The sequence below is a fragment of the Perca flavescens genome, chromosome 13 (genome assembly GCF_004354835.1).
Source record: "Perca flavescens isolate YP-PL-M2 chromosome 13, PFLA_1.0, whole genome shotgun sequence".
In the NCBI taxonomy this organism is placed as follows: domain Eukaryota; kingdom Metazoa; phylum Chordata; class Actinopteri; order Perciformes; family Percidae; genus Perca; species Perca flavescens.
The window spans coordinates 28103254-28128567 of NC_041343.1; the positions used below are offsets into that span (position 1 = coordinate 28103254).

The window sequence follows — 25314 nt, forward strand, 5'->3', positions numbered from 1 at the left end:
CCTGGCGTACTTGACCTGTTCGTATTTTATACATTTGTGACTGTATACTTATGTGCTCAATAAAATAAAATAAAGATAAGGTTTCGTCACATAATCATCTGATAGGCGTTTTGCTTTTAGATGTTTTATTACAGAAAAGGTTTGAAACCAATGCCCAAAATAGTCATACATTATTATAGTGTTACTTATGGATGGAATTACAGTGAAAAGAAATGATTCCCTTTTGCTGGGGAATTAACGACCCCAGGGAACCACTGATCAAGTATTTACAGTATTAAAAAGAAGAATAAAAGAGCTGTTCGATCATTTAATATTCAACGTGTCCAAACTGCACCAAATTCAACACTGCACGCACTTGGGTCCCCCAAGCAATACACCCGCCTCTACAATCATAGCAGTAGGATATGAACACACAGTGATGCATCATGTTTTTGACATTTTAATGACATAAGATGTGGTACTGTGACAATAACAAATCATTGACAACAGGGCTACAGTAATGATGCTAGGAATAAGATAGCTCTCACCATACTTTCTGTATTGCTGGCAAAAGTTGTGGATATACCTCTATGTGTGGGAGTGCTGGAGATAATGCTGCTCAAAAAAAAGAAACATGAGATCTACAACAGAGACATGAAGTTGGGAGAATAATTTTTAAATGGAGCAAAGCCACAGCCTAAACGAAAAAAGGATAAAATGGACAGTGGGTTCATGCAGGCACATAAATGTATTTTTACATTACCATGTAGGAAAATAGTGTTACCAACACAACTGTTACGCTGAAAGGGCCTTTTCTGTTGAATAGATAGAAGTTAGGCTTCATTTCCTTTTCAGGCTAATACCAAGACATTTTAATTTATTAGCTACATAAACTACACCATCACTGGACTACACTTAACTGGCCCAACTCTGGGCCTTAGGGCGTATGCACCCTATGATCTATAGCACACACAAAGCCAACATTAGGAGATTATATTGACACTAGGGTGTTAAAACACAAGCTTGGCATTTAATTTGCGTGACTGCTTGGTCCTGTGTGATTGGTCCGCCTGACTTGCCACAGGTTTAGACTGGCTTGACAACAATGGCATGAAGATTACAGAAACAACACTGGTATGAAAAGAAAAGGCGACAACATTTAAAGCACATTACAGAATTGAAGCTACAGCCACAATAAAGCCGGTTAAAAAAGGAAACAGCAGAGGTAGATGCACAATAAATAGGAATGACAATATAGGTGCATAAAGCCATGTGAAACTATGTGGTTGCAGTAAACGGGGCTATTACAAAAAGAATTACATGTGAAATGAACTAGCAAATGTTCTTAAAACAGAGTGGCACTGCTGTGTGAGCACATAGTCAGTGGCTGCTGTGGTTTGTGTAGTGGTTCCAAGCTCATAAGTGAACACTTTTCAATTATGGCAACCTTGCAATTTAAACAGGAATTAAAGAAATGTACTGTGCGTTACTTGCAGTCAGAAGCGTCTTGACCGTCTGTTTTACTGACGTTTTGTGTTCTTCCACTTAAACAAGCCTGCAGAAACCTCACCACGCTGGATGCATTTTTTTGTTGTTCTAACATGACTTTATAATCACGTAAATATTTGCTCTTTCATGCCAAAACCGTTCCATTGAAGCTTCTTCGCATTGGCATTTCACATTTGATTGCTTTTTGCATTTAGAATGCTCTAGTGCATACTAGTCACCTGTTTTTACAATTTGTTTTAAAATTTGAGCATTAAAAACATTGAAAAGAAAAAATATTCCTAAGTCATTCACGTCAACTGAGGTAAAAAAAAGGTGGAGTGTTAAAGACTGATGCATGAAAGCTGATGGAAAGCCGTTTGTGATTAAGACCTCTGCGGGACCTGCTTCTGTGTTTTACCACCTGCGACGTAGAGGTCTCCAGATGGACCACAAAAGGCAAGAGACAGGCAGGAAAGTGTGAGTAACATAATTCACAGGAGGGAAGCAGCAATAAAATGCCAGGATTTAGTAGTTACATTAGAGTTCCTGGTGCTCTTTTCTTTTTCCAACGTTTTGGAATGTCATTTGAAGTTAGTTTTTTTTTTTTCAATTACTGCACAGTTTCATACTTAGGGAGGAAAAAGTAGTTTCAATCTACACACTGCACATATCCTAAGTAATGCCATTAAATACAAGATGCTGTGTTAAAGTCATGACAGGAAAAACAGGAGTACATATGCTGCTCAATGTGCTCAATGTGATTTATAATGTTGGTTAATTTAGCATGTTGCTAGAAATAAGCTATAACCTGCTGTAGGACAGACGTAAGTAGCTTCTGACGATCACATCGTTGGTTTCGACTCTTCACACACATTAAAAGGCAAAAAAGGAACAAATCAACACTGGTATTATTCTGTAGGTGCAACTGAAGCAAAGTCAATATCAAAAATAAATCAAAACCAAAAAAGGAGTGTGAGCCATACAGCGTTCAAAATAAAAAACAATGGCTTCATGGAAACTGGGGAGATTCGTTTTCAGTCATGACAGGTTCACCATCGGTCACATCTTTACAACATTTAGAGACACTGAGTTAGGGATGGAATGGCAGACATGTTTTCACTGGGAGGTGAAAATTAAAATGGGGAGTTGAATAAGTGGATTCAATAACGCTTGCTACTGCCAAAACGAAGGAAACGTCAACAGTGTTTGTACTGTTCAACTTATCCAGTATAACATTTTGCCTGGTTGATCTCTTCAGAGGAAAAACACTCCCAATGTTCCAAATGATTGAGTATCATTTACTGTTTGGGTTCCTTTGTTTTGGCAGTTAGCTGCAGATGGCAGAAAAGGATAAAACACTGCAGTGTGTTGTCAGGATTAAGAAGAGTTGCAAAGTGCGAGAGCAGGTCAGTTCTTCAGCACAGCGTCGTACGTCTGGTACACGTACTGAGAAACCTCGGGGGCCCGACACTTGAGGGACAGCTGTGTGGAAACGGAGAGGAAACACACAGTTACAACGGAGGGACACCTTTTACTCATACATACGGCCAAGATGCTGTTTTAACCCTGCTGTTGTCTTCGGGTCAAATTTGACCAGTTTTTAAAAAGTTTCCACATCAGAAATTTGGGTTTCTTTCAACCAAATTGTCAAAGAAACTAACGTGGATGGTTCCATACAACCATTACTCTTCACAGGTCAAATAAATGATCAGTTCCCTACCTTTATTGAATTTGGGAGTTTTAATTCATTTTAAAGCATTTGAAAAAAAAGTGACAAAAATGTTGGAAAAAGCTTTAAAAAAAAAAAAAAACATTAAAAAAAAATTTAAATAAAAAAAAAAAGACAGAAACGTCGGAAATAGTGACAAAAAACCTGGGGATAAAAATCGACAAAAACAGCAAATAGTGACAAGTGTCGAAAAAGAACAACAACAAGGTTGAAAAACAAATTTCATTTAAAATTATGACACAAAAAACAAAAAGTTGCTAGTCGACAGGAAGACAACACAAAGGGTTAAGAGCCTAATCAAACCAGTCTTTAAACGACTCCCTGTACGGTTGAGGAATGCAGGATGAGAACAGGGGTAAACGGCAATGATCGACTGTTCCTTTCACACATTTTAATTTGTTTGTAGTCGGTGTAGTCGGAACTACCATAGTCAATATTTGATCCAAAAATGATCTGTCCAAATTCAAAGTTTGCAGAAGAATGTGTCTTTTACTCAAGGACAATACATGTGTTAAATACAAAGAAAGGACCAAAGAAAAGCCCATACTATTGTCTAGACTTTTGGTAAAATTAAATTAAAATCAATCCCTAAAGTTTTCAAGACCTTAAAGTTCTTCTTTTAATTTTATTTTCTATGCCTTTCTGACTGACTGACCTGCATTGAAAAGTAAACCATGAAAATGTCGCCTGGACTTTTTCCAGACAAACATTAAGCACAGCTGAAAGCCCAAAAGTAAAAGCTGAGTGCAAATGGTTGAATGCTCTACCGTGTAGTTGGGGTTGCCGGGCTGAATGCGGAGCTCAGCCAAGATCCAGATGCCGTTGGTTAGCTTGAGGGACTGGTAGAGCATATCCTGGCCTTCTACGTTTCTCTTGGCAATGGTGAAGATGTTGTTATTCTGCAGCTTCCCTGATACTGTGTCTGCAAGACCAGAACCAAGGTCAAGTAATTAACACCTGAATTACCGAACAAACAGAAACCACATGAAACACACACACAAGAGGCTGTAATCACTAAAGGCACTAACACTAATGTACACACACGAGCTAATGCACACTCTATTGGCAAAAAGGGTTATCAGGGAATTGACAGTTAATTAGCTCTAAGAGGATTGCAATTAACTATGACTGGAAACCCTTCAGATGTGAGTAAACCTGGCCAGGTATTCTACAGCACCGGGCCGGCTAAGAACAACCACCATGGGTTGTTAGCCGTCCTGCTGCCAGGATAATAGTGGCTCAATTATGGGCGAGTTGTAAGTGTCCTACAGAGGAAATGTCCCAAGATAGGCATGTGGAGGAGAAAGAAAACACAGAGAGAAGAGTGAGGTCTTTGGATGAGTTGTAGCTGGCAAAACAGCTGGGAGACGTGACATCTGATGACATTTATTTTTTTAATTTCATGTTTATTTGAACAACAGGGACAGATGCTGCGGCATAAGACATTTGTGCAACAAATCTCCAATGTGTACAGCATCACGGTATTGATAGCTATTGCTGGCGTCCAATGCCCGTCCCTAGAACTTAAAGTGACACTGCGGCAGAACTGCAAAAGATCTAAGATCTAGGCTTTATTGTAGATGATGGTGGGGGGTGGGAGATAACTTAGGCCAGAACTATGTGTTATGATTATGCGTGTATGAAGCTTCACTGCAGCAATGAAAAAGTTAGAAATGTTAAAAAATAATTTAAACAGAAAGTAACAACCACTCCTATGGGAGCAGTGAAGGGACTACATTTCCTATGGAAAAAAAAAACAAATTCTAATTAGTGTATTTTTCTACCAATTTGTATTAGTTATAACAGAGAAGAAAAACAACCCATGAGTCACCAATGGATTGAATAAAAGTACAGGTCCTCATAATATGGAGGAGATCAACTTTCAACAACTGATCAACTGTACTTATCCACCAGAGATATTTTCTCATCTGTTTTGAAAGAACAAGACGTTAGAAACATTGCTGTGAAACTGAGGACAACTTTAATCGCAAGCGTGGCCTACCTGCGTTTAGGTGACATTCCTTTATCTGGTACTGTAGCTCATTTTCATTGGGGATGTCTTTCCAGGTAGCCAGGAACACCTGTCGCTCTGAAGAGGGGAGGAAAAAAAAGAGAAGTAATATTCAGATCTTAGTAAAAGTACTAATACCACACTGTAAAAATACTCTGTTACAAGTAAAAGTTCTGCATTGAAAATGTTACTTACGTAAAACTATGTAAGGATCATCAGGAAAATGTACTTAAAGTATTAAAAAATAAAAGTACTCCGTGTAAAAAATCCTCCCATTTTAGAAACTGGAAACGATCCAAACAGTAGTGTGTTTAATCGGCTCATCATTTCAGCTGGACTTGGCCGTTATATTCTTTGCTAGTTTAATTTATAATAAAGCATCATATTTTATTAACGACGTGTTTTGTGTGCAAAAATCTTAATGTGTAAAGTAACTAAAGCTGTCAGATGAATGTAGTGGAGTACAATAGTATAAAGTACAATATTTTCCTCTGAAATGTAGCGGAGTAGAAGTAGAACGTGGCATGAAAAAAAACAGACAAGCACTTCAAATTTGTACTTAAGTACAGTACTTGAGTAAATGTACTTAGTTACATTCCACCACTGCATGTACTGTATGTAGCCATCAAGTGTGTATTAAAGACTCTTTTTACAGAGTTCTTGTTTTAAAATAGGCCAGAGGTCTGATATATGTATTTTATTTAGGATAGATTGTTAATCTTGGTATAACCAGATGTTCAAGTTTCAATTAGATTTTTTTTTGACCTGATATGAATGTTTAGACCTGAGCCTGTTGAATTTGAGCCATTTGAATGTAGTTTTTGGGTCACTTGGTTTTATCTCTGAAATATGAGAATCCCAAATATATAGATTTTTGAAACTGCACAACTTAAAATTGAGGGTTTTAATTTACACTCAGATGGTTTTTCAATATTTCAGGACTGTAGATTCAGCACGTGACATTCACCTACATAATTAGATTTTAAGTTGCTTATAACATTCAAATCTTTGCTTTCATAAATATAAATCCTAAAGCCATCATGAAATGTCAGAGTGTCTTAAACTCTGCATGTCTGTTTCATAAACCATTTCACATCCAATGGGAGTATAACTATAAATAAACATCTCCCGAGTAATGTTTTATCCCTGCTTTAAAGATTGTGGAAGATATTGTTTGTGGTGTGAAGAGAGATGTGATGATGTTTAATAAAGTTGTGCGTCACAATCATACCCATTTTTCCATCCTCGACAAAGAATATGTTGAGAGGGATGAGTACGCTGAAGTAGAAGACATCGATGCTGTTCTTCACAGCCACCTGAGCACGAGAAAACAAAAGCGGACATGGGTTTCGGGTTGGATAACTTGGCTTTAACAAGAAATGTTCCAACACTCTTTCTACTCGTCATGCTTGTTCTCTACGGCGGAGATGAGCTGGGGTTTAAATTATCGTCATATTACTTCACGGGACAACAGAAACTACACATCATGCTCCGAAAAACACTGCAGAAAGACACAAGACGGAGATACAGATGGTGATTAAAGGCGGACTTGAAACAAATGTTGGTCTGTACTAGAGCTGCAAAGATTAGTCGATTCACCGTTAAGTTGGCAACTATTAAATTAATCGACCAACTGTTTTGATAATCTATTAATGGCTTCCTTAGTTGCAGCCCTAGTCTGTAACTTTTTAAACGTGTTGCACTGCTGTTCAAATGTGTGGTGAGTGAGTGCTTCTGTACCTGCAGATTATTGAGTGGGTCCATCTTCATTACTGGCCCAATGGTGTTGATAGGCAGAGACACCTCGATAGTCTGGCTGGGCATCAGCGGAGTGTGAACGGGCAGAGGACTGGTAGGGATCATCCCAAAACTACATGTAGGAAACAAACAAAAGTCAAACATGGGTGGCAGTACAGTACATGTATTCAGCATTAATACAGTATATACACTCCTTTTCCAATTCATGAGGTACACCTTGCTAAAAGACTAATATAGCAGCTCTACTGGTAAAAATGTGACCCCACTGTTTGTTCAAAACAACAATGGCAGACGTGAAAGACAGATGGTTCATCCAATCACCTGCCAGGTAGGTAAACGTGCCTGCCCTTTTCCAAACAATGATGTCTTCTCAGATGGTTTTGTGTAACAAACCATTTGGCACATTAGGTTAGTTATAACGTAGCCTAACCAAGTTTTTCTGTGCGTCATCTCACTGACCTGTTCTTGTTGAACTGGACAGCGAAGTCGGTCATGTGTTGCAGGGCCTTGTTGGTGAAGGTCATGTCCATGTACATGTGGCCCTGGCGGCGAGAGAAGGTTCCAGAGATCTCCAGTCCCTTGGCCTTCACTGCAGGCAGCCACACCTGGGATAACAGTACCAGTGTAATCAATTCTACAGATAGCATATAAACTGCAGTTCAAAGGTTTGTAATCTCCTTTCACAAAAGCTTGATTTGGTCCATTCAGGTGGCAACATGTTGCTTTGGCAAAGCTCTTCTTCAAACTTCACAATAGAAACAAAAGGTTAGCACGGTTGTGCTTCAATAACGATCAAGGATCACTTATGCTTTTCTGGACTGGAAAACTAATTCAACATCCAAATTCCAACAGTGTTCTTCCATCATGCAACACTGTGGAAATGGAGGTTTAAATCATTTTATTCTTCTTCTTTTGGAGCCATAACTATTTCAAGTGTAAATAACACATTTGGTGTCTGAATTATATATGTTTTTTATCTCTGTAAATATAGTTATTATTGAAGGAAAGAAGAAAACCATCTATATAACATGATTCATAACTTTTGAACGGTAGTGTATTTATTACACTTTTAAACCACATGTAACACTGCCCGACCGTGAAAGGTCTCACATTACTTTGTAGCTTTGTAATTTATTGTGTGAATGAACTGAATGCGTGCTATTGATTATTCAAGTGAATTCTGAAGATGTCTGAACTCACGGCTTTTGGGGCAATATAGCCTCCAGTGGTGTTGGCCATGCCTGTGGAAAGCTCAAACAAGTCGCTAAGGCCACTGCTGACCGCTTGAGGAGCTGGTGTAGGGGACGGAGCAAAAGTACTGGGGACAGATGAGGGGATGAAGTTCTGGCCCACCTAAAGCAATAACAACAACAAAACACACACACACACTCTAAGTTACCAAAATTGTAGTACGCATCACTGGCAACTTGACAATTTGCTATAAACCTACAAAGAGAAGCACACAGACAATCTTAAGTCATGCCAAAAGAAAGAAACAATAAAAAAATAAAAAAATACACTATAGCAAGCGTTAAGCCAAAGCTCTTATGACAGAGTGTGAAATGTGAGGTGAATTTAAAAGCAGCCTACATTTGGTTTGTGTGTTTTAGCCCATTAATTACAAAGCTACAATGAAAATAATGACCACTCTCCCAATCATACGATTGTGTTTTACATTTTTGAAAGTTATAACTGCAAACTTTTCAGATCAGTTAGCACTTGCAGAAAGAAAACTAGTGAACTAGTATAGTTTAGAAAGTCGTCAACATGTAAGTATACATAGAAAGAAGTAAATTGCACGAATGGGAAAAACATCATGCAAGCAACTCTGTTACAGCTGAGTGACAGGTTTGTTCATTCATCCAGATGTAACTAGAATTACCACCTGGCAGTTGTACGCCTCCACCAACCAGTCAAGTTGCAGTTTACATCCATGTCTGTCCAGACTCATAATAATATATGTAGTGAAGACTTCGAAGGATTTTAATAAAAAAGGTATTAAGCGTATTTCTGGCAAAACATGGATGATTCACACCAGTGATGTTAATAATTAACCATTAATTTTGACTGATTAATACAACAAACAAGCCTTGTGGAAGGGTGAACTGGGACTCAGTTGCCTGCTGTCGGTTAACGGTTAATAATCCGTTAACGAGAGTACCGATACCGGTACCTGAACTATTGCTCAGAATAAAAATCTAAATTAGCATCCCTACCACACACACATCTTCAACCCGGCAGCACAGGAGATCTATACGATCACCACAGTTTCAAGGTTGACACCCAAGATTAGTGTCACTAATTCAATACCCGACCAAATGTGAAATATGCTCACAATCTCCAATCCAATAACCCAAGTAAATGGCAAATAATGGCTGGTTTTTTGCAGATCATCATGATGTCACAGTGAGGTTGACCTTTGGCCTTTTGGGTATAAATATCACTTTATCATCTTATCCTATTAGACATCTGTGTGAAACTTTGTCATAATTAGCATATGAATTCTTTAGTTATGGCCAAAAACGTGCTATGTGAGGTCAGAGTGAGCTTTACCTTTGACCTACTAAATCTAATCATCATCCTTGAGTCCAACTGGATGTTTGAGCAAAATTTGAAGAAATTCCCTCCAGGGGTTCCTGAGATATCGTGTTCACGGGCATAACCCGAAAACAAAACAAAAAGCTTTGTATTGATATCTGAGTGAGAACTGTCAATCATGGATAGTAGCATGTTTATGGATGTCCTATCCAGACCAAGATGAGTGCAAATTAAAATTGTGGGGTGGTTTTTTCAGGACAGAAAATGGGCTAAAACATGCAAAACTTCAGCATGGTCTTCTAACCGAAAATATATAAGTGTATGAGACAGAGGAGCCAAGTTAAAAAAAAAAAGTTGAAGAAGTTGGTGTGAGAGTGTTAGGGTTAAATTCAGCGAGCATGCAGACAGGTAGACTGCCAAACAGAAGGGCTTGACTTACTGCTGGACTTCCCCCAACACCGCCGCCCAGGTCTCCCCCCAGCTACAGGAGAGAAGAGAGGCCCCCAAAGACAGCATCCAAACATCACACACACAAACCAAACACACAAACAAAGACAGAGACAGAGACTTTCTTAGCAACCGCAGCCCATCAAGAGGAACCCCTTACTTTCTGGGAAAATAGCAACTCGGCATGGTGTGTTAGACATTAAAACAAGACATCAAAATGTGCCAGAAGGTTACGAAGGAGTCCAGTTATTCCAGCAGCTTAAAGAAGTGGAAAAGTGACCATCAACAGAGGAAAAAGACAACAAGGTTTAATGTAGCTTTGTTGGGAAAACAATCATGTTCATTACATGTTAATGTACCTAATTTAGTCAGGATTTTTAAACATTTCAAAAATATTTGAGGTATATTTTTAGTTTAAAGAGCTAAAATCATTGAGCAATTTTAATTACAAGCAACATTATAACCCTGAGTAGGTGTAATTTCAGCAAAACTTCATTTGAAAATAAGATATTGACCGTTATGAGATTAAAAGTCTTGAGCCATGACTACATGCAAGACAAAATATTGTCATTTACCGCTTTCTAAAAATATAAATATATTAATATATAAATATAAAACAATGCATTTAATAACGGCTGCAGAGATTTTGTGGTGTGAGCGGATGTAATCAACCTATCAATGTGTGTGTGTGTCAGTGTGCGTCAGTGTGCGTGTGTTCAAGCTCACCAAACTGTCCAGGCCTCCTCCCAGAAGGTCCACCGCCCCCATCTGCATGGAGGAGACCTGGGGCACATTGACTGGAGGGCCCAGGTCCAGGTTCAGCAGGTCACCCAGCAGGTCACCCTGGCTGGGGATCACATGTGGCTGGTCCATGGCAGCTGCTGGTCCGCTGCTCACTGGGCTCTCACCTGTATCAATGCTATCACAGGAGAAAACAGTAGTACTGGTAAGGGTTTGAGATTAACTGGTATTGCTAAAAATAGCCACAAATACTTAAAAAATACAGTTTAATGTTATGAAGATCTTAAGGTATACAACTTTAAAAAGTGTCTATTTTATGGGGTCTTTAAAGACACATTCAAACCAAGGCCAGCAACACCATTCTGCAAAGCACTGCAGGTTGTTCTCATCTTCTTTGGTACATTTTGTCCCCTTATGCTACATCATTGTGTTCCCGTTGGATTGGTTTGCCCTCTTATGCCCCCATAATGCGCAAAAACAGAAATTTTAATATATTCAAAACATATGTGTTATTTTTATTGGCCTTTTTCTTTTTAATTATTATTAAACAAGACAAGCCTGTGAACATTCCCTGACTAAGTGAAACCTATTATCCACAATTTCCTGTCAATATACAGCACCGGATCTTTTAAAATATCAGTGAGATACTGTATGGGGCAATATGTTCAGAGTGTTGGGCACTTCCCTGTTCTCTAGAACATTTTGTATATGGACTGGAGTGTTCTGAGTCTACATATATCATATGGTAGACTGCATTCCCTACTTGATGAGTTTAGGCCATGCAACATTGCTCATGAGCATAAAAACTGGTGTTTGGGCACATATACAGTACAGTCTGTTTGTCTTTGTGTTGCCTTCTCAATTGTCACATGCATGAAATATTAGTTTAGTAATATATATCTGCATGACGATGTTAATGAATAATAAGAAGGCTGATGAGCAAAAATGCCTTTATATTGACCTGCTGTGCTGCACAGGAAGGTGTTTCCGGTGGATTCCGTGGCTGCCCTCGACGAAGGCGCTGGGGGGCTTGTGATAGACAGAGGCCAGGGAGCCAATGTGGCAGATGAGCTCGTCCAGTAGGGTGGGCTCAATCAGGTCTGTCTCCTCTGATATCAGGGGCTTTTCTGACAACACCACCTCCTTGGCAGTCACAGGGTCGGTGGACAACAGGCGCCAGTAAATGTAGCCCCTGTCACGCAGGTCAGGGTTGTCAGAGTCCTGCAGAGGAGCAGAGAGAGAAACACACGTGCTGTAAACTACATTTACTTTACTCATTTATTTAGCTTAGTAATTAGATCTTACAGTTGGACTAGCTGTTACTATAGTAGTAGTCGGGATCAACGGTGCGCGGAGGAGAGATCCAAACACATGCACGGCTTTCCAGAAGCCTTACAAATTTTGGTTGCATTGTGTGGGACTATTGTCGATAAAGTACACACAGCGATACACTGGTAAGAGGAAATTACGTTTAACCATGCATCCAGCTAATTTAAATAGCTTACCTTACTGTATTGTGTGAACAGTTAACTTAATGTAATATTCTATTTGGCGTTTTCTTTTGTGGGATGCAAATGTTCCACCAAAACAAGTTCCTTCCCGACTCTGTTTTGCAGAGCCAGCGTCGCTGCGTCCGGATTGGGGCGCCTTAGACGTTTGTGATTGGTTTAAAGAAATGCTAACAACCCAGAGCAGGAAAAAAAACATGCAACATTATCCAGCAGTAAATAAATAAATCATCCAACCGGTGAAAAACCACACTTTCACAGAATAAAAGACGACACTCACCTGAGTGGCCAGGCTGAGGACCTGCTGTACCAACTCCTGAGTCTCCGACGGCTTCTTAAGGAACAGCTTGACAATGGCAGTCAGAAGAGTGAGCTGGACCTGTAAATCAATTATATATATTTTTTTTTTATTACTATTATATTTCTATTATAATATTATACAGTTATATTACTGTATTTTCAATGTTACAATGCCTCCAAAAGTCCATTTCTCATCCTCGCAGTGGGAGTTGGAAACAACCAAACAGAGCAATGTGTGTGGGGGGGGATGTCCACGCTGTTATGGTTGCCATGAAGGCATTACCACATGCAGCTGCTAGCAACAATTACGGAAACATCTCGAAAGCATTCAGGAAAACTGAATGCTTAACTGTGTGCACAACACAATGACATGAATGGTTTTAGTCACTGGTAGTTTAGTTTGAATTCTTAGTGCTTAACAGGGCATGATTGGGAAAAAAAAAGTTTACAGAACAACCTCTTGTTCAACTTTGACCTAACGTACTTTCATTAGTTTTATTCTCGTTTTCCTATGTATAATGAGGTATTATTGACTAAATGCCGTCCATTTTTAATATGACCAAGACTATTTTTATAGAGTGTGCTCACTCTTACCTCCAATAAAGTGGTTTAGAGAATCTGGCAGCTAAACTGTTGGCTTGTTTACAATCTGTCTGAAAGTACGCTGTGGTGGAATATTCAGCTTACAAATCCATGCTACGTAAGTTGAGACAGTGGTCTCATTCAGGTCAGTGTCCAACATAACCTCATAACCTTCCCAGGCAGAGGAGTACTTAAACGTTTTACCTCTATTGATTCAGGGAATCTAGGCAGCTGCATGATAAGGGTATGTTTTGATTCAGGGCCATCTCCTTTTGGAGATCGGTGAGCCTGCCACACAGCCACACTTCCCAGAGAGAGAGAGAGATAGGCTGAACTAGGCTTCAGCATTTGTGTTTTAGGCGCCTGCAATATCTTTGTTTACATTAAAAGGTTCAGTTAAACTTAAAGTCTCCAGCATGAGTTTAAATACACCTTCAGGAGGACAGGAACTTTAGAGAGTTGGGATGGACGCTATACTGTGTGATCCTAAATTCTCCTCAATTAAGTGTTCATTAAATACTTCTGTTCTCAATCAGAGTCTCCCAAACTTTCTTCACGTATGTGAAATGAATGAAATGAAAAGTTTTTCCTTAACGTCCACGACCTCAGAAATTAGCTTGACGAGCACAAGGTTATCATAAGTGATGGAAACCATGGGCACATCATTCAAGAAAATACAAACAAATAGTTAAATAAACAGGAATTATTATTAGCCTATCAATAAAATTCTAAGATGGTCCTGGAAGATGGATGAATCCAAACTCAACAGGGATGAATTGATCTCAAATTCTACAACATTCAACCCTACCAACAAAATACACCTTTCTGGACAGGTGCAGAATTTGACAAACTCTTTGCATCTCACAACCTGTGTATTTGCTGACCTTGATGTCAGTAACGGTTTAAGATTCTGTATCTCACGTTGTATGTTTTGATAAAAAAAAATGTTAATCACACAAAAAAAAAGATACTGTATCTCAGTTAATTGCTAGTAAAATGAATGGACCCACCTGGGTGCTCTCATCGTGGAAGCCCTCGAGGAAGCTCTCCAGCAACTCGTCAGCGTTGTCGATCCTCTCGGCGTACTCGCCAACAATCCAGATCATGGCAGCACGGGCATCGGGCTCATCCAGAGAGTCCAGATTCTCACACAGTGTGGCAATGATGCTTTCATACCTGAAGAACAGTATCTCAATCTCAATGGTCAGAATGAAACTTTACTGCAGGCATATAGAGGTCAGCATCTTTATGAGTGCTGTAAATGTGATTGCTGGTCAAAAACCATTGACTGTATATAAAGATGGATGATGCGTCCCCACTTCCTCCCACTGTACAAAAGTGAAGCCAAAATATCCCAAATACGGGCGCCGCTATCTTGTAATTTTCCCGCCCATACACCCGCCCGACCAATCACGAGTCAATCCCAGCTGTCAGTTATGCCGTTTTACACCATTTTTATTGAATCAAATAACTTAATAAAACTAAAATGAACACTTGAACAAACATCCGAGTGATCAGAACAACTTAAAATGACAGAAACATCTTTGGGGATAAAATGATTTGAGGTGTAGAGGGTTCAGTGGGAGACATACTTGTTGGGGTACTTGCGGAAGATGTCCCTGATGACCACAATAGCCTCCTGAACCACGTAGTTGACCTTGGTCTGGATCAGGTCCAGCAGGGTGCTGACACAGCGCTCAGCTGATTGCTGAAGGGGGAAAAGGACAATAAAAGTTAGTAACGACTCATAACATGACTTGTCATTGCAATTTGTTTGCTGTGGCTCGAAGTATTGCTACATGCAGAAGAGATTGGAGAATGAATCAGTCAACTGAAGTGGGTTATGAAACCCGAAGCTACAATCCATAACATCAAACTTACAGTAGGGCCGCAACTAACGATTTATTTCATTATCGATTCATCTGTCGATTAATTTCTGGATTAATCGATTAGTTGTTTGGTCTTTAAAATGTCAGAAAATTGTGAAAAATGTCGAACAGCATTTCCCAAAGCTCAAAAGGAAGTGCTCACATGTCTTGTTTTGTCCACAACTCAAAAGATATTCAGTTTACTCTCACAGAGAAGTGAAGAAACTAGAAAATATTCACTTTTAAAGGAGCTGGAATCAAAAAAATTACCCAAACCAATTTATCGATTATCAAAATAGTTGCCGATTAATTTAATAGTTGACAACTAATCAATTAATCTTTGCAGCTCTAAACTAAAGCTAAAATGATATGTAAAAAAAACTAGATGCTCTAAATCTGCAATAAAAATGTCACAACCTGATAAATGTAATGTTAATAATGAACGGAGGGCACAGGCACTATCAATCAGGACAGAGGAGACAAAAAGAGCAGTATATTCATTGTAGCTTTAAAGACATAATTTGTTTTTCAACTGCGACCCCGAAACGACAGGTAGAATCAACTCTTCAATAACCACACAGCGAAGAGACAAGCAAAGCTCTCGCCATCGAGGAGACACATAAATCCTTCACTGTGTTATGAATGGTTCATTATTTTACTCTCTGATTAGTGAGTGAGCTACTTCACCTGTATTCGGATATTACTACTATCACAATGAAGTACTATGCATTTCTTACCTCCACTTTGATGGCGCAGCGTCCGATGGCTCGTACAGCCTTGCGCACAAAGTCAACATCCACCTCGGTGGCGTATTCCTTCAGTTCAGCCAGCACCTGAGAGTGACAGACAACGGCAGTGAAATGTACCGCATGTGTACACAATACAACGCCACACACACGCACACATTTAACAGCTATTTTTTCAGTTGTGATTCAATTTTATTGATTTTGTTCCAGTTTGAGGTTTTTATTAAAACTATTAACAATGGACTTGATTTGAACAAAAAAAAATACAGGGAGAGTTGTGTGGAGCTGATAGTCTTAATTAGCTTTGTAGCAACTCATTTGGCAATGGCTGGAATGTAACGGACGTTCATTAATATCAAAAAGTGACGCACTAAAGCTTTAATATGTTTATGTAGTTTACTTCAATTCCGTACACGTAGTGGGATGTATACAAAAGGCACAATGATGAAAATCCCATATTGGTTCTTTTGAGCCCTAAAAGACCAAATACCATCCTGAAATTCATTATATTTCACTCCCTCCAATCATGTACACATACAATTACATTTGCTACTATAAAACATAATTGTTAAAGAGAGCAAACCCCTATGTTGCAAAAGTATCCTATGTAAGTCCCTATGTAGTTGTTTCCTATATTGGTACCTGGGCAATGTTGGCCTGAGAGGCCAAGCGGATCATGATGTCCAGTTTCTCCAGTTTCACATAGATAGGGTCGTTGTACTTGACAAAGAACACCTTGATCTCCTGCTTCAGGATCTCAGGCCTGCACACAATGCAGCACATTACACATCAGACAGTGGGAAGACCTGATCCAAAAGAACCAAGTCATAGAAGAAGCCTGAATATATGACAATGTTTTGTCTTTATCAAAATTACATCTGAAAAGAAAAAAAACAAAACATTTTCAAATGAAAGACGAGACATTTACACACATTTACAACAGCAGATGTTCCCTTTGAGTGGAGCACTACCGGCTCTTACTGTTGGAGAGTGTTGTATTATGGGTTGTTTGTAGCCCTCATGCTGCTAGGCTAGCAACGCTTCAACTGCTGAGAGTCTAGATAGCCCAGTTACACTAAAATAATATTATGTTAGAAAGCAGTGGGCCCAAAACAGCCTGAACATGCTAACAGTCAGAGAAAATCGTTCCGAAGACCAACAGCTTCTAGAAGATTGTAGTGTGTGACTGTTTGACAGAAAACAATAGAAGAAAGAGAAGAAGAAATGCCTATTAGCAGAGCTTGTAGGACCAGGATATCCCCACACAGCTAAATCCACTGGTTAATGATGCTTTTTTTAAGATAGCAACACAGTATATCATGGGCAGCAGCAACAGGGAGTCAACTGCATCAGAGAAAACAAGCCAGCTTTTGCGGTTTGTGATCACGCACCTTTTCTGGACGATGAGGTTGATGTTCCTCAGAGCCACGTACTGGACCTCAGGCTCTCCGGAGAGTAAGGTGACCAGCGGCGGGGACAGCTTCTTCAGCAAGGTGTTGTAGTAGTCGGAGTCCTTGGGCAACAGCTCCAAGAACTTCATCAGCACCTTGACAGCTGACAGCACCACTGCAGAGTTGGCGTGAGACAGCCGGGGAGTGACACGCTCACAGATGCTTTTAAAGGGAGGGAGGTAAGAGAAGGTGAGAGTCAGTAAGGGACATGGAGGGTAACAATCTGAATCTGAAGTAAGTCATCATTTAAAAAGAGAAAGTAGAGTGTGTATTGGTCTTATGTCTGCTCTTACAGTTTTAAATTTCACCATTCTTCATTAGTAGGGATGTAACGATACACCCATCTCACAATTCAATATTATTCACGATACAATTTTTTTCAACAGAATGAAATTCCTCGAATAATTCGATTATAAAAAATCCTCGATGCAAAACGACTTGCCTAGAAGCTTCGTTAAATCAATGTTACCAACATTGTATTGCTGACGGACGGTGTTCCCGCACGGAGTATTATTACTGTCGCACAGACGCGGCTCAGTCTGCTGCTGGCGACACAATGCCAGAGCGTTTATAGCGAGGGGCTAAGAGACAGGCTGGAGAAAACGACAGAAAGTGTCCAAAGTTTGGAATCAGTTCAAACGTAATTAAAACTCTGTACAGTCTGTCTACTGCAAAATCAAACTAGCGTAACGTCAGTGCTTTAGCATCTCAACAGAAAACATGGAGTCTAACTTAATCCTCCATTCCACGAAGCGGACCGACTAAAGTAAATCACAGAGTCGTATGGACGATGAAACTACACCAAACACAACAACTACCAAAATCAAAGACAAGAAAATACGTAGTGGAGACCACGATCTGATCTAAAGAGCTGACGCGTTGACTATCCCTTCGGAAAAACAGCTGATTGTTGCGCATCTCTCTCTCTCTCTCTCTCTCTCTACACGGAGAAACAGCTGATCAACGATCTAATAGCATAAGTGTAACAGAGCTGTGTGACATTATAATCAAATATATAAATGAAAATAGGTTGAGTATAACTAATATTTACATATAGGCCTACTGTATATACAGATCAGTCAGGTTGAAACTTGAAACAGGTTGAAAGTTAAGTTGCACAACTTAATGTAATGTTTGTGTATGTTTAATGTATGCCTTAGTTTGAGGTTGATATCATTTGAAAAAAAATATTCTTTAAAAACAATGTAATATGGCACTTAAATGCACTATGTTTAGTTTTTGAGAGATGATATTGTAAGCAATGTAGGCAATACAAAATGTTGCTTTTTTCCAAAAATGTTGCTTTTTTCCCTAGTTTGGGTTGTTTAAAAATGCAAAAGAAAATTAATTAATTGATCGATAAAGTGCTACATTAATCGATTACAAAAAGAATCGATAGCTGCAGCCCTACTTTTATTTAAATAAACTGTGCAAAACAGCAGATGTGCCCTTTTATCAAAAGCAAATGAAATAATATTTTATCTTAAATAACAAAAAATAAAATTAAAATTAAAGAAAGGCTTGTTTATTGCTAAGGCCATATGGTTACATTTAAATGATTTATTTAAAATGTAAAAACAATAACTTATAAGAACAACTTTTATTACCAGTAATTTGCTGTTAAAACAACAAAAAGAAAAAAAACCTAGATAGCAGAAGGGTATGTTACAACAACATTGAACGCAACACAAGTCCCGTCTCTGTTGTTTACAGCAGCAATGTCCATTCTGTCTCAAAGCTAGTCATAAGAGAGTCTCCTCTGTGTCTTTAGCTGCAGACTGTTGTAACATTACGTCCCGGTGTTGGAATCCTTTCCAGTGAAATACAGTCAAACTTTACACTATCTAGCTTTCAGCATTTTAACCGTGTTCAAGCCAGCTAACGTTACTAGCTAACGGCAGGCTAACATTATTTACCTGCTGTGTAATGTTAGCTAGCGTCATGCCCTGGGCTGTTTAAAAATTGCATTGCGGTTCATTTTTTATCTCAACCGGTTGTGAGCTTTACACATTTAAATCCATTTTTAACTGATTCACGATGCATTGTTACATCCCTATTCTTTAGTATCAGAAATTAACTTGTAAACTACAACATGTAAAATATTTTTCCTTTTAAATACTTAATAGCCTATGTACATTTTTGGGGGAGTCCCGGCGTTTAGGGGTTGACCACGAACCATACCGTCCCTGTTTGAGTCTGGCCTCTGGAGACTTCAGTCACATCTCTCTACTGGCACAATCTAATGAATGCATAACATGTGTATGGTGTATGTCTGGTTTTGTGAAGTTTAAATAGAAAATGAGTAAAAAAAAAATAAATAAAAAAAAAAGTCAATAGTTGGTATGACGGCCAATCGGCACAAGCCTACATTCCATACTTAAGTAGGAGCGACTGCTACCTTTGGGCCTCGCGCTCGTCCTTGGGGTTGTAGTTGGACAAGCAGTCCAGGATGAAGATCTGCCCCCACTCCGTGCACTCGTTGAGGGCTGTCAGCAGCTTGTTGATGTTCTGCGGGTTGAGGTCCAGCAGGTTGCTGTTGGGGTGAGACTCGCTGATCTCAGACAGGGCAGCGACTGCATTGGCCACAACCTAAAGGACGGAGGCGTTTAGTAGCTATTATGCTATTTGGACTCATCAACAACTTCACTGTAAATCAACATTTCTTTAAAAGTGACTATATGTAACTTTTGAATTTTTCTGAAACTCTGTCATTTTTCATACAATAGTCTTAAATAACCTGTAACAACAAACAAGACTAACAGTGAAAAGAACGCCATTTATACAGTATATCATTTTTAGTAAGGCCTCCTCCCGGGTTTCATTTTTCCCGCGGAGTCACAGAATGATGTGCGGCAGGTAGACAGCGCTATAGCTGTGTTGAACATTGAACAACAGATATACATGACATACATTTTAATCAAACTCTGTTTCCATGGCTGTTTGGGAATGAAGTCAAAACGTACCAAAACAAGGCTCAGGTTGAAAAGAACCAAGACCTACCATGGGATTTGAGTCAGCAATGAGATCTCTCAGGGAGTCCAGGAAGCCCTGGTCCTCCACCATCTGGGCATTGATGTCATGAAGTTTAGCCACACAAACAGCCGCCGTCTTCCTGACGTATGGGTCCTCATCCTTCAGGCACTTCCTCAGCGGCTCACACAGGTACTCTGTGATCTTGTCCACCCGGATGCAGCCCATGGTACGGACGGCCAGAGCCCGGATCAGAGGGTTGGGGTCCTCACAGTCCTGGAGGGAGACAAGAAAGGCAGTTGTGATGGGAAATTCCATAACTTTCTATGACTAAGTCAGAGCAAATCTAAGACCTTAAATGTATCCTTTTGTGTATTTATTACAAACTTCCAGCTAATTAACGTCTGATAGTAGTACCCAACATAGTTTTCACAGAGGACGGACAATTACTTCATGTCCTATGGTCCTGTGTTAAGGTCCTGGAATTTTGGACAGGGATACATGATAACCTATGTCGGATTGCAGGGACCCAGGTTCCTTTCAGCCCAAGATTATTTGTTCTGGGAGATGGGTCAATCCTAAGGGGGATGGATAAGCACATAAGAAGCTGGGTCCAGACTAGTTTAATAATAGCCTGGAATATCGTTACTGTGTCATCTTCTCTGGAGTTTTGTCTGGTGGGTGGTGATGACGAAAAAGTTTTCAATACAGCTTTTCTTTTCGGGAAGAAAAACAGCTTTAAAGAATATTATAATGTAATAACAATGTCAACACAAATGTGCATACTACCATACTCCTTTCCTAAACATGTTCATGCTAAATCAATCACAATTTTATACATTTTTACCTGACATCTCCAGAGCATGCAACTTGAAATTCATGACTTGTCTTGTGTAGAAAACACATCTTCAATTCAATTCATGACAATTAGGGCTAAAACTAAGGATTATTAATCTGTCATTTATCTTCTCCATTAATCGTTTGGATTATAAAATGTGATAAAATAGCTGAAATGTTTGTTGTAACTTCCCACAGCCCGAGGGGAATTTACCTAAATTCCTTTCTCGTCCGACCAACAGACAGAAACACATAAAATGTTTCGTTTACTGCCTTATATGACAAACTAAATTAACCTCCCAGTTGAGAAGCTGGAACCACTGATTTTATTATCACTTTTACTTAAAGAAATAACTGAAACAAATTATTATCAACTTTCTGCTAATCCACATATTGGCTTATCGTTGGAGCTCTGATGACTCTTTTCTGTGGGAACTCTGTGATGGGAAACTGTGGGAGTCACAGTCATGTCCACACTACAGCAGCTAAATATGAAAATCCATCTTTTCGTTCCCCAAAAACTGAGCTTTTCAAAAACGCTGTCCAGAATGGATAAATCTGAAAAGGCTGCTTTCTCATCGGAGTGTGGACAGGGAAAAATATAAACTCAATTTTTTATTTATATTTATCTGCCTAAGCGCACAGTACAGTATATGTAGTCATAGTTTCAGATACCTTGGCAGTATAATACCAAGTTGGAAAAACAAATCAGGTTCATTCAGGGCCTTGCCTTGACGAAGCTGTTGACAGCCATGATGGCCATGTCAGGCTGGCTCTTGGCATAGTTCATTAAGTAGAGGTAGACCAACTTCTTCAGCTCCAGGTTGTCGGTCTGCATGCAGTTCACCACATCTGGGAATAAAGAACTGATAGCAAAGCAAGAGGACTCCGTCAGTTTACAGTATGAGGCTTCAAGGCTGTTTCTTTTATCTTATGTTTAAATCGTGAGCAGTGTGATAAACAAGTCACCCTAAAGGCCAATATAAACTCTCTCAGATATGTTCGGACGATCTGAAAGCTCAACCTTCTTCATTTGTGTTACTCTACAAAACAGTGTTCAGGTTTGTTGCCCAGATGGGAAAAGGTGGGGAAATGTGAACTGTTTTCTCCACATTCCTACATCCACTACATCCCTTCTCACTTTTAGGAACCGTATAATGCATTGGCACAAGGTTCTTCCATGCGTTTCCACCCTAATGCCTAATTTGCTTGACCAATTACAATTGAATGCACTGTCGGCAAGCCATGAGAATTATTAGACCTTGTATTTAGTATCACTTCCTATCACTTACAGTTCCTGCAGTGCAAAAGGGCTAGTTGAGGGTTAAATCAGTTAATTCAGTGGAACTGAATCGACAGATACTTGCACAGTGATACAAGACTGTGAAGAATTATAAGCAGAAGTCAGTTGTTAGCTACCACGATAATACCACTTGAGTATAGGGCTGCAACTAACGATTGTTTTTAGTGTCGATTAATCTGTTGATTATTTTCACTATTAATCGATACGTTTTTTGGTCTATAAAAGGTCAGAAAACTGTGAAAAATGTGGATCAGTGTTTCCCAAAGCCCAAGATGACGTCCTCAAATGTCTTGTTTTGTCCACAACTCAAAGATATTCAGTTTACTGTCAAAGAGGAGAGAAGAAACTTTTAAGAGTTTTTTTTCCTTTTATTTTTTTACTCAAACTGGTTAATCGATTATCAAAATAGTTAATAAATAAAAACTAAATATTTGGCGATAAATTAAATAGTTGATAGCTAATCAATTAATATTTTCAGCTCTATAGAAGTATGTGATGAACAAAATTGTAGTCTGGCCTCCCTTTATTTGCTGGACAAACCACAATCGGTTGATAGTTGACATAAATCCAGACAGTTCTACAAGAGTTTAGATTTAAATAAGTACCTGACATCCTTGCCAACTGTCATGGCAGCGATGACCTTCTTTACTGCCTCTCTTCTCTTCTCCTTCTTCTCATTGTTCAGCTCTGCCTTCAGTTCAAAGATCTCCCCTGTTGGATGAATCACAGTGAGTGTTGGCAGCAGCACAGTTTGAATGTACTGCCAGACACAGTTCAGCACCACCTCCTTCCTTACTCACCTTTTTTGTTTGTTGTGAAATACTTGGAGTCCGTCATGATTGTTGTCCTTTAGGTCTGTACAGAAGAAACACACTGCATCATGTGATCAGCGAAAACTGCATCAATGATTCCTTTAAGCACCCACAGTTTCCCTTTCCACATACAATACGTTTAATAATGCAATGTCCATTTGTTTTTACTTCCACCCAGATCTGGTTTGCGACAATGTGTGACACAAGTTCAGTAATTTAATTTATCCGTGCTGCCTACAATGTTATCTGATTTGGCTGACATTTTGATATGATCTGTAATTTGTATTCAGATTCAAATGGATTGAGGCTGGATTTGTGGAAGAACCTAACTAGCCTGCACAGAGCGCTGACCTCAGCCCCATCCAAGGCCTTTCCACCCATTATCAATTCCTGACCTCACTAACGCTGTTGAAGCTGAGTGGGAGCAATTTATCCCAAGCAGGTTCCACAATATTGTGAAAATCCTTCCCAGAGGAGTAGAGGCTGTTAGACTTAGACTTCTCTTTATTGATCCTTTTGGGATGACTACCGCAAGGAAATTGGATTATCATTAGTATCATAGCAGCATATAAATCAGAATACATTATTGATTTCCTTGTTAAGTTGCAGTTGCTCACAGTCAGATTTAGGAGTAAAAAAAAATAGAGTAAGAAAAAAACTAGAAAACAAGTGTATAAAGTAACACAGCTAAAGTACAAGACATAAAAATGTAAGTTAACATAAAGCAAGATTAGGTTCAAAAGTGTATGTTGCGAAAACAAACATGATTTTAGAATGACATATTCAACAATCACATATGGCTGAGAGAAATGGGCAGGTGTCCACCAGTGGTGGAATGTAACTAAGTACATTTACTCAAGCACTGTTAAGTACAATTCTGAGGTACTTGTACTTCACTTGAGTATTTCCATTTTATGCTACTTTATACTTCTACTCCACTACTTGTATTTTACCACAATAGTTACTTTGCAGATTCAATTATTAATGAAAATACAAATCGATTAATAGATAGAATAGACACCAGCTGCAACATTAGTGATGCTCACACATTAAATCATCAATAATTACAATCCAGTGATATATGCATTCTGCATAGTGAGTACTTTTACTTATGTGTTAATCAAATCAATTTCATTTGTTAAATAATTATAGTTAACCAATTAGCCATTAGCTTGGGCATTTTCGATAATGCGCTGGGCGTCAAAACGTTTGACCTATCAACATATGGTTTGACCCATAAGATAATATGGTTTGACCAATGGAATATGGTTTGACCGAGGATGCATTTTATTACCGGGTTCGAGACATAGACTATGGTTTCACCCCCCTCATACGTTCAAATTAACTCGAACCACAGCCTAACGTTAGCTTGCTGCATGCTAACGTTAACGTAAATGCACCAGTTTAGCTAACTGATCAGTGCTAACGCTAACGTTACCTCTGGACTTGCGGTGCTAACTAGTTAACAACGACAAACTAACGTTACAAACCCAATTAGCTGTGTTGTAACCAGCGTTTTCAGCCAGTCTTGTATTGCTATAACATTAAATCTGACATCCAAACAGAAGAGTGAACAGCGGCCCAGTTTCCATTGCTGCTGACAGGGAGCTATGTTAACGTAATGCATAATGTGAATAACTACCCAGCTAACTGTTCGCCACGAAACCACATACAAATAGCAACACCGTTATAGAAATGGTAAACTGTGGAATATTCCAGATACCTGGTTAAGTGTATGTCAGCGGGGGAATGTTACGGAGGGTGCAAGACGCAGGTTGGTCCCTTGCCTGGTTGCAGGAAGATGGAGAATCGGGATTGTGATGGTACATTCGTTGTCATCGGAAACTAGACAACTTCCCTGTCGAGTTGATAGCATACCGAGGAAAATAGAATGAAGAAACAGTCATTTTCAAAACATACGTCATTGGTGCCAAACCTGTAGCATTCTACATGCATTTAATTATAATAGAGCATCTTTGTTTTCAATAACTACCCAAAAATCCAACTGTTAATGCTATTTAATAATATTCAGGAGGACTAACATAATGTTTCCTATTATCAGGTGGTGGCGCTACTCGTCAGATTTTATTTGCCTCTATGAATCTGCGACCTCTATCACTTATATAGATATACCTATATTCATTGATGTAAATAAAATCGAATAGATTTACCGGTACTTTTTTTTTTTTTTTTTTAAATGGAGACCAATAACAAAGAAAACAAGCACGCATTTAGATTTAAAAAAA

At 39.1% G+C, this 25314-nt stretch overlaps 1 protein-coding gene across 1 annotated transcript; it reads right to left on the reverse strand.

Annotated features, from left to right (window-relative positions):
• Positions 1-423: 423 nt before the first annotated feature.
• Positions 424-24944, reverse strand: ap2b1 (adaptor related protein complex 2 subunit beta 1). The gene is made up of 22 exons (XM_028595146.1): positions 24792-24944; positions 23057-23111; positions 22862-22967; positions 21684-21819; positions 20147-20392; positions 19545-19735; positions 17087-17308; positions 16338-16458; positions 15687-15782; positions 14674-14789; positions 14092-14257; positions 12480-12578; positions 11653-11912; positions 10677-10869; positions 9943-9984; positions 8166-8318; positions 7425-7570; positions 6948-7077; positions 6439-6523; positions 5199-5285; positions 3964-4118; positions 424-2949 (listed from the first exon to the last, which is right to left on the reverse strand). Exons 2-22 carry the CDS (start codon positions 23091-23093, stop codon positions 2875-2877), a joined length of 2862 nt encoding a protein of 953 aa, XP_028450947.1. The 5' UTR covers positions 23094-23111; positions 24792-24944; the 3' UTR covers positions 424-2874.
• Between the last annotated feature and the right edge of the window lie 370 nt (positions 24945-25314).

Coding starts and splice junctions, on each gene's coding strand:
- ap2b1 (XM_028595146.1), bottom strand. CDS start 23,093: ATGACGGACTCCAAGTATTTCACAACAAACAAAAAAG. Junction 19,736..20,146: donor TTGCTGACTCAAATCCCATG/GTAGGTCTTGGT, acceptor TCCGTCCTTTAG/GTTGTGGCCAATGCAGTCGC. Junction 12,579..14,091: donor TCCACGATGAGAGCACCCAG/GTGGGTCCATTC, acceptor ATTGATTTACAG/GTCCAGCTCACTCTTCTGAC.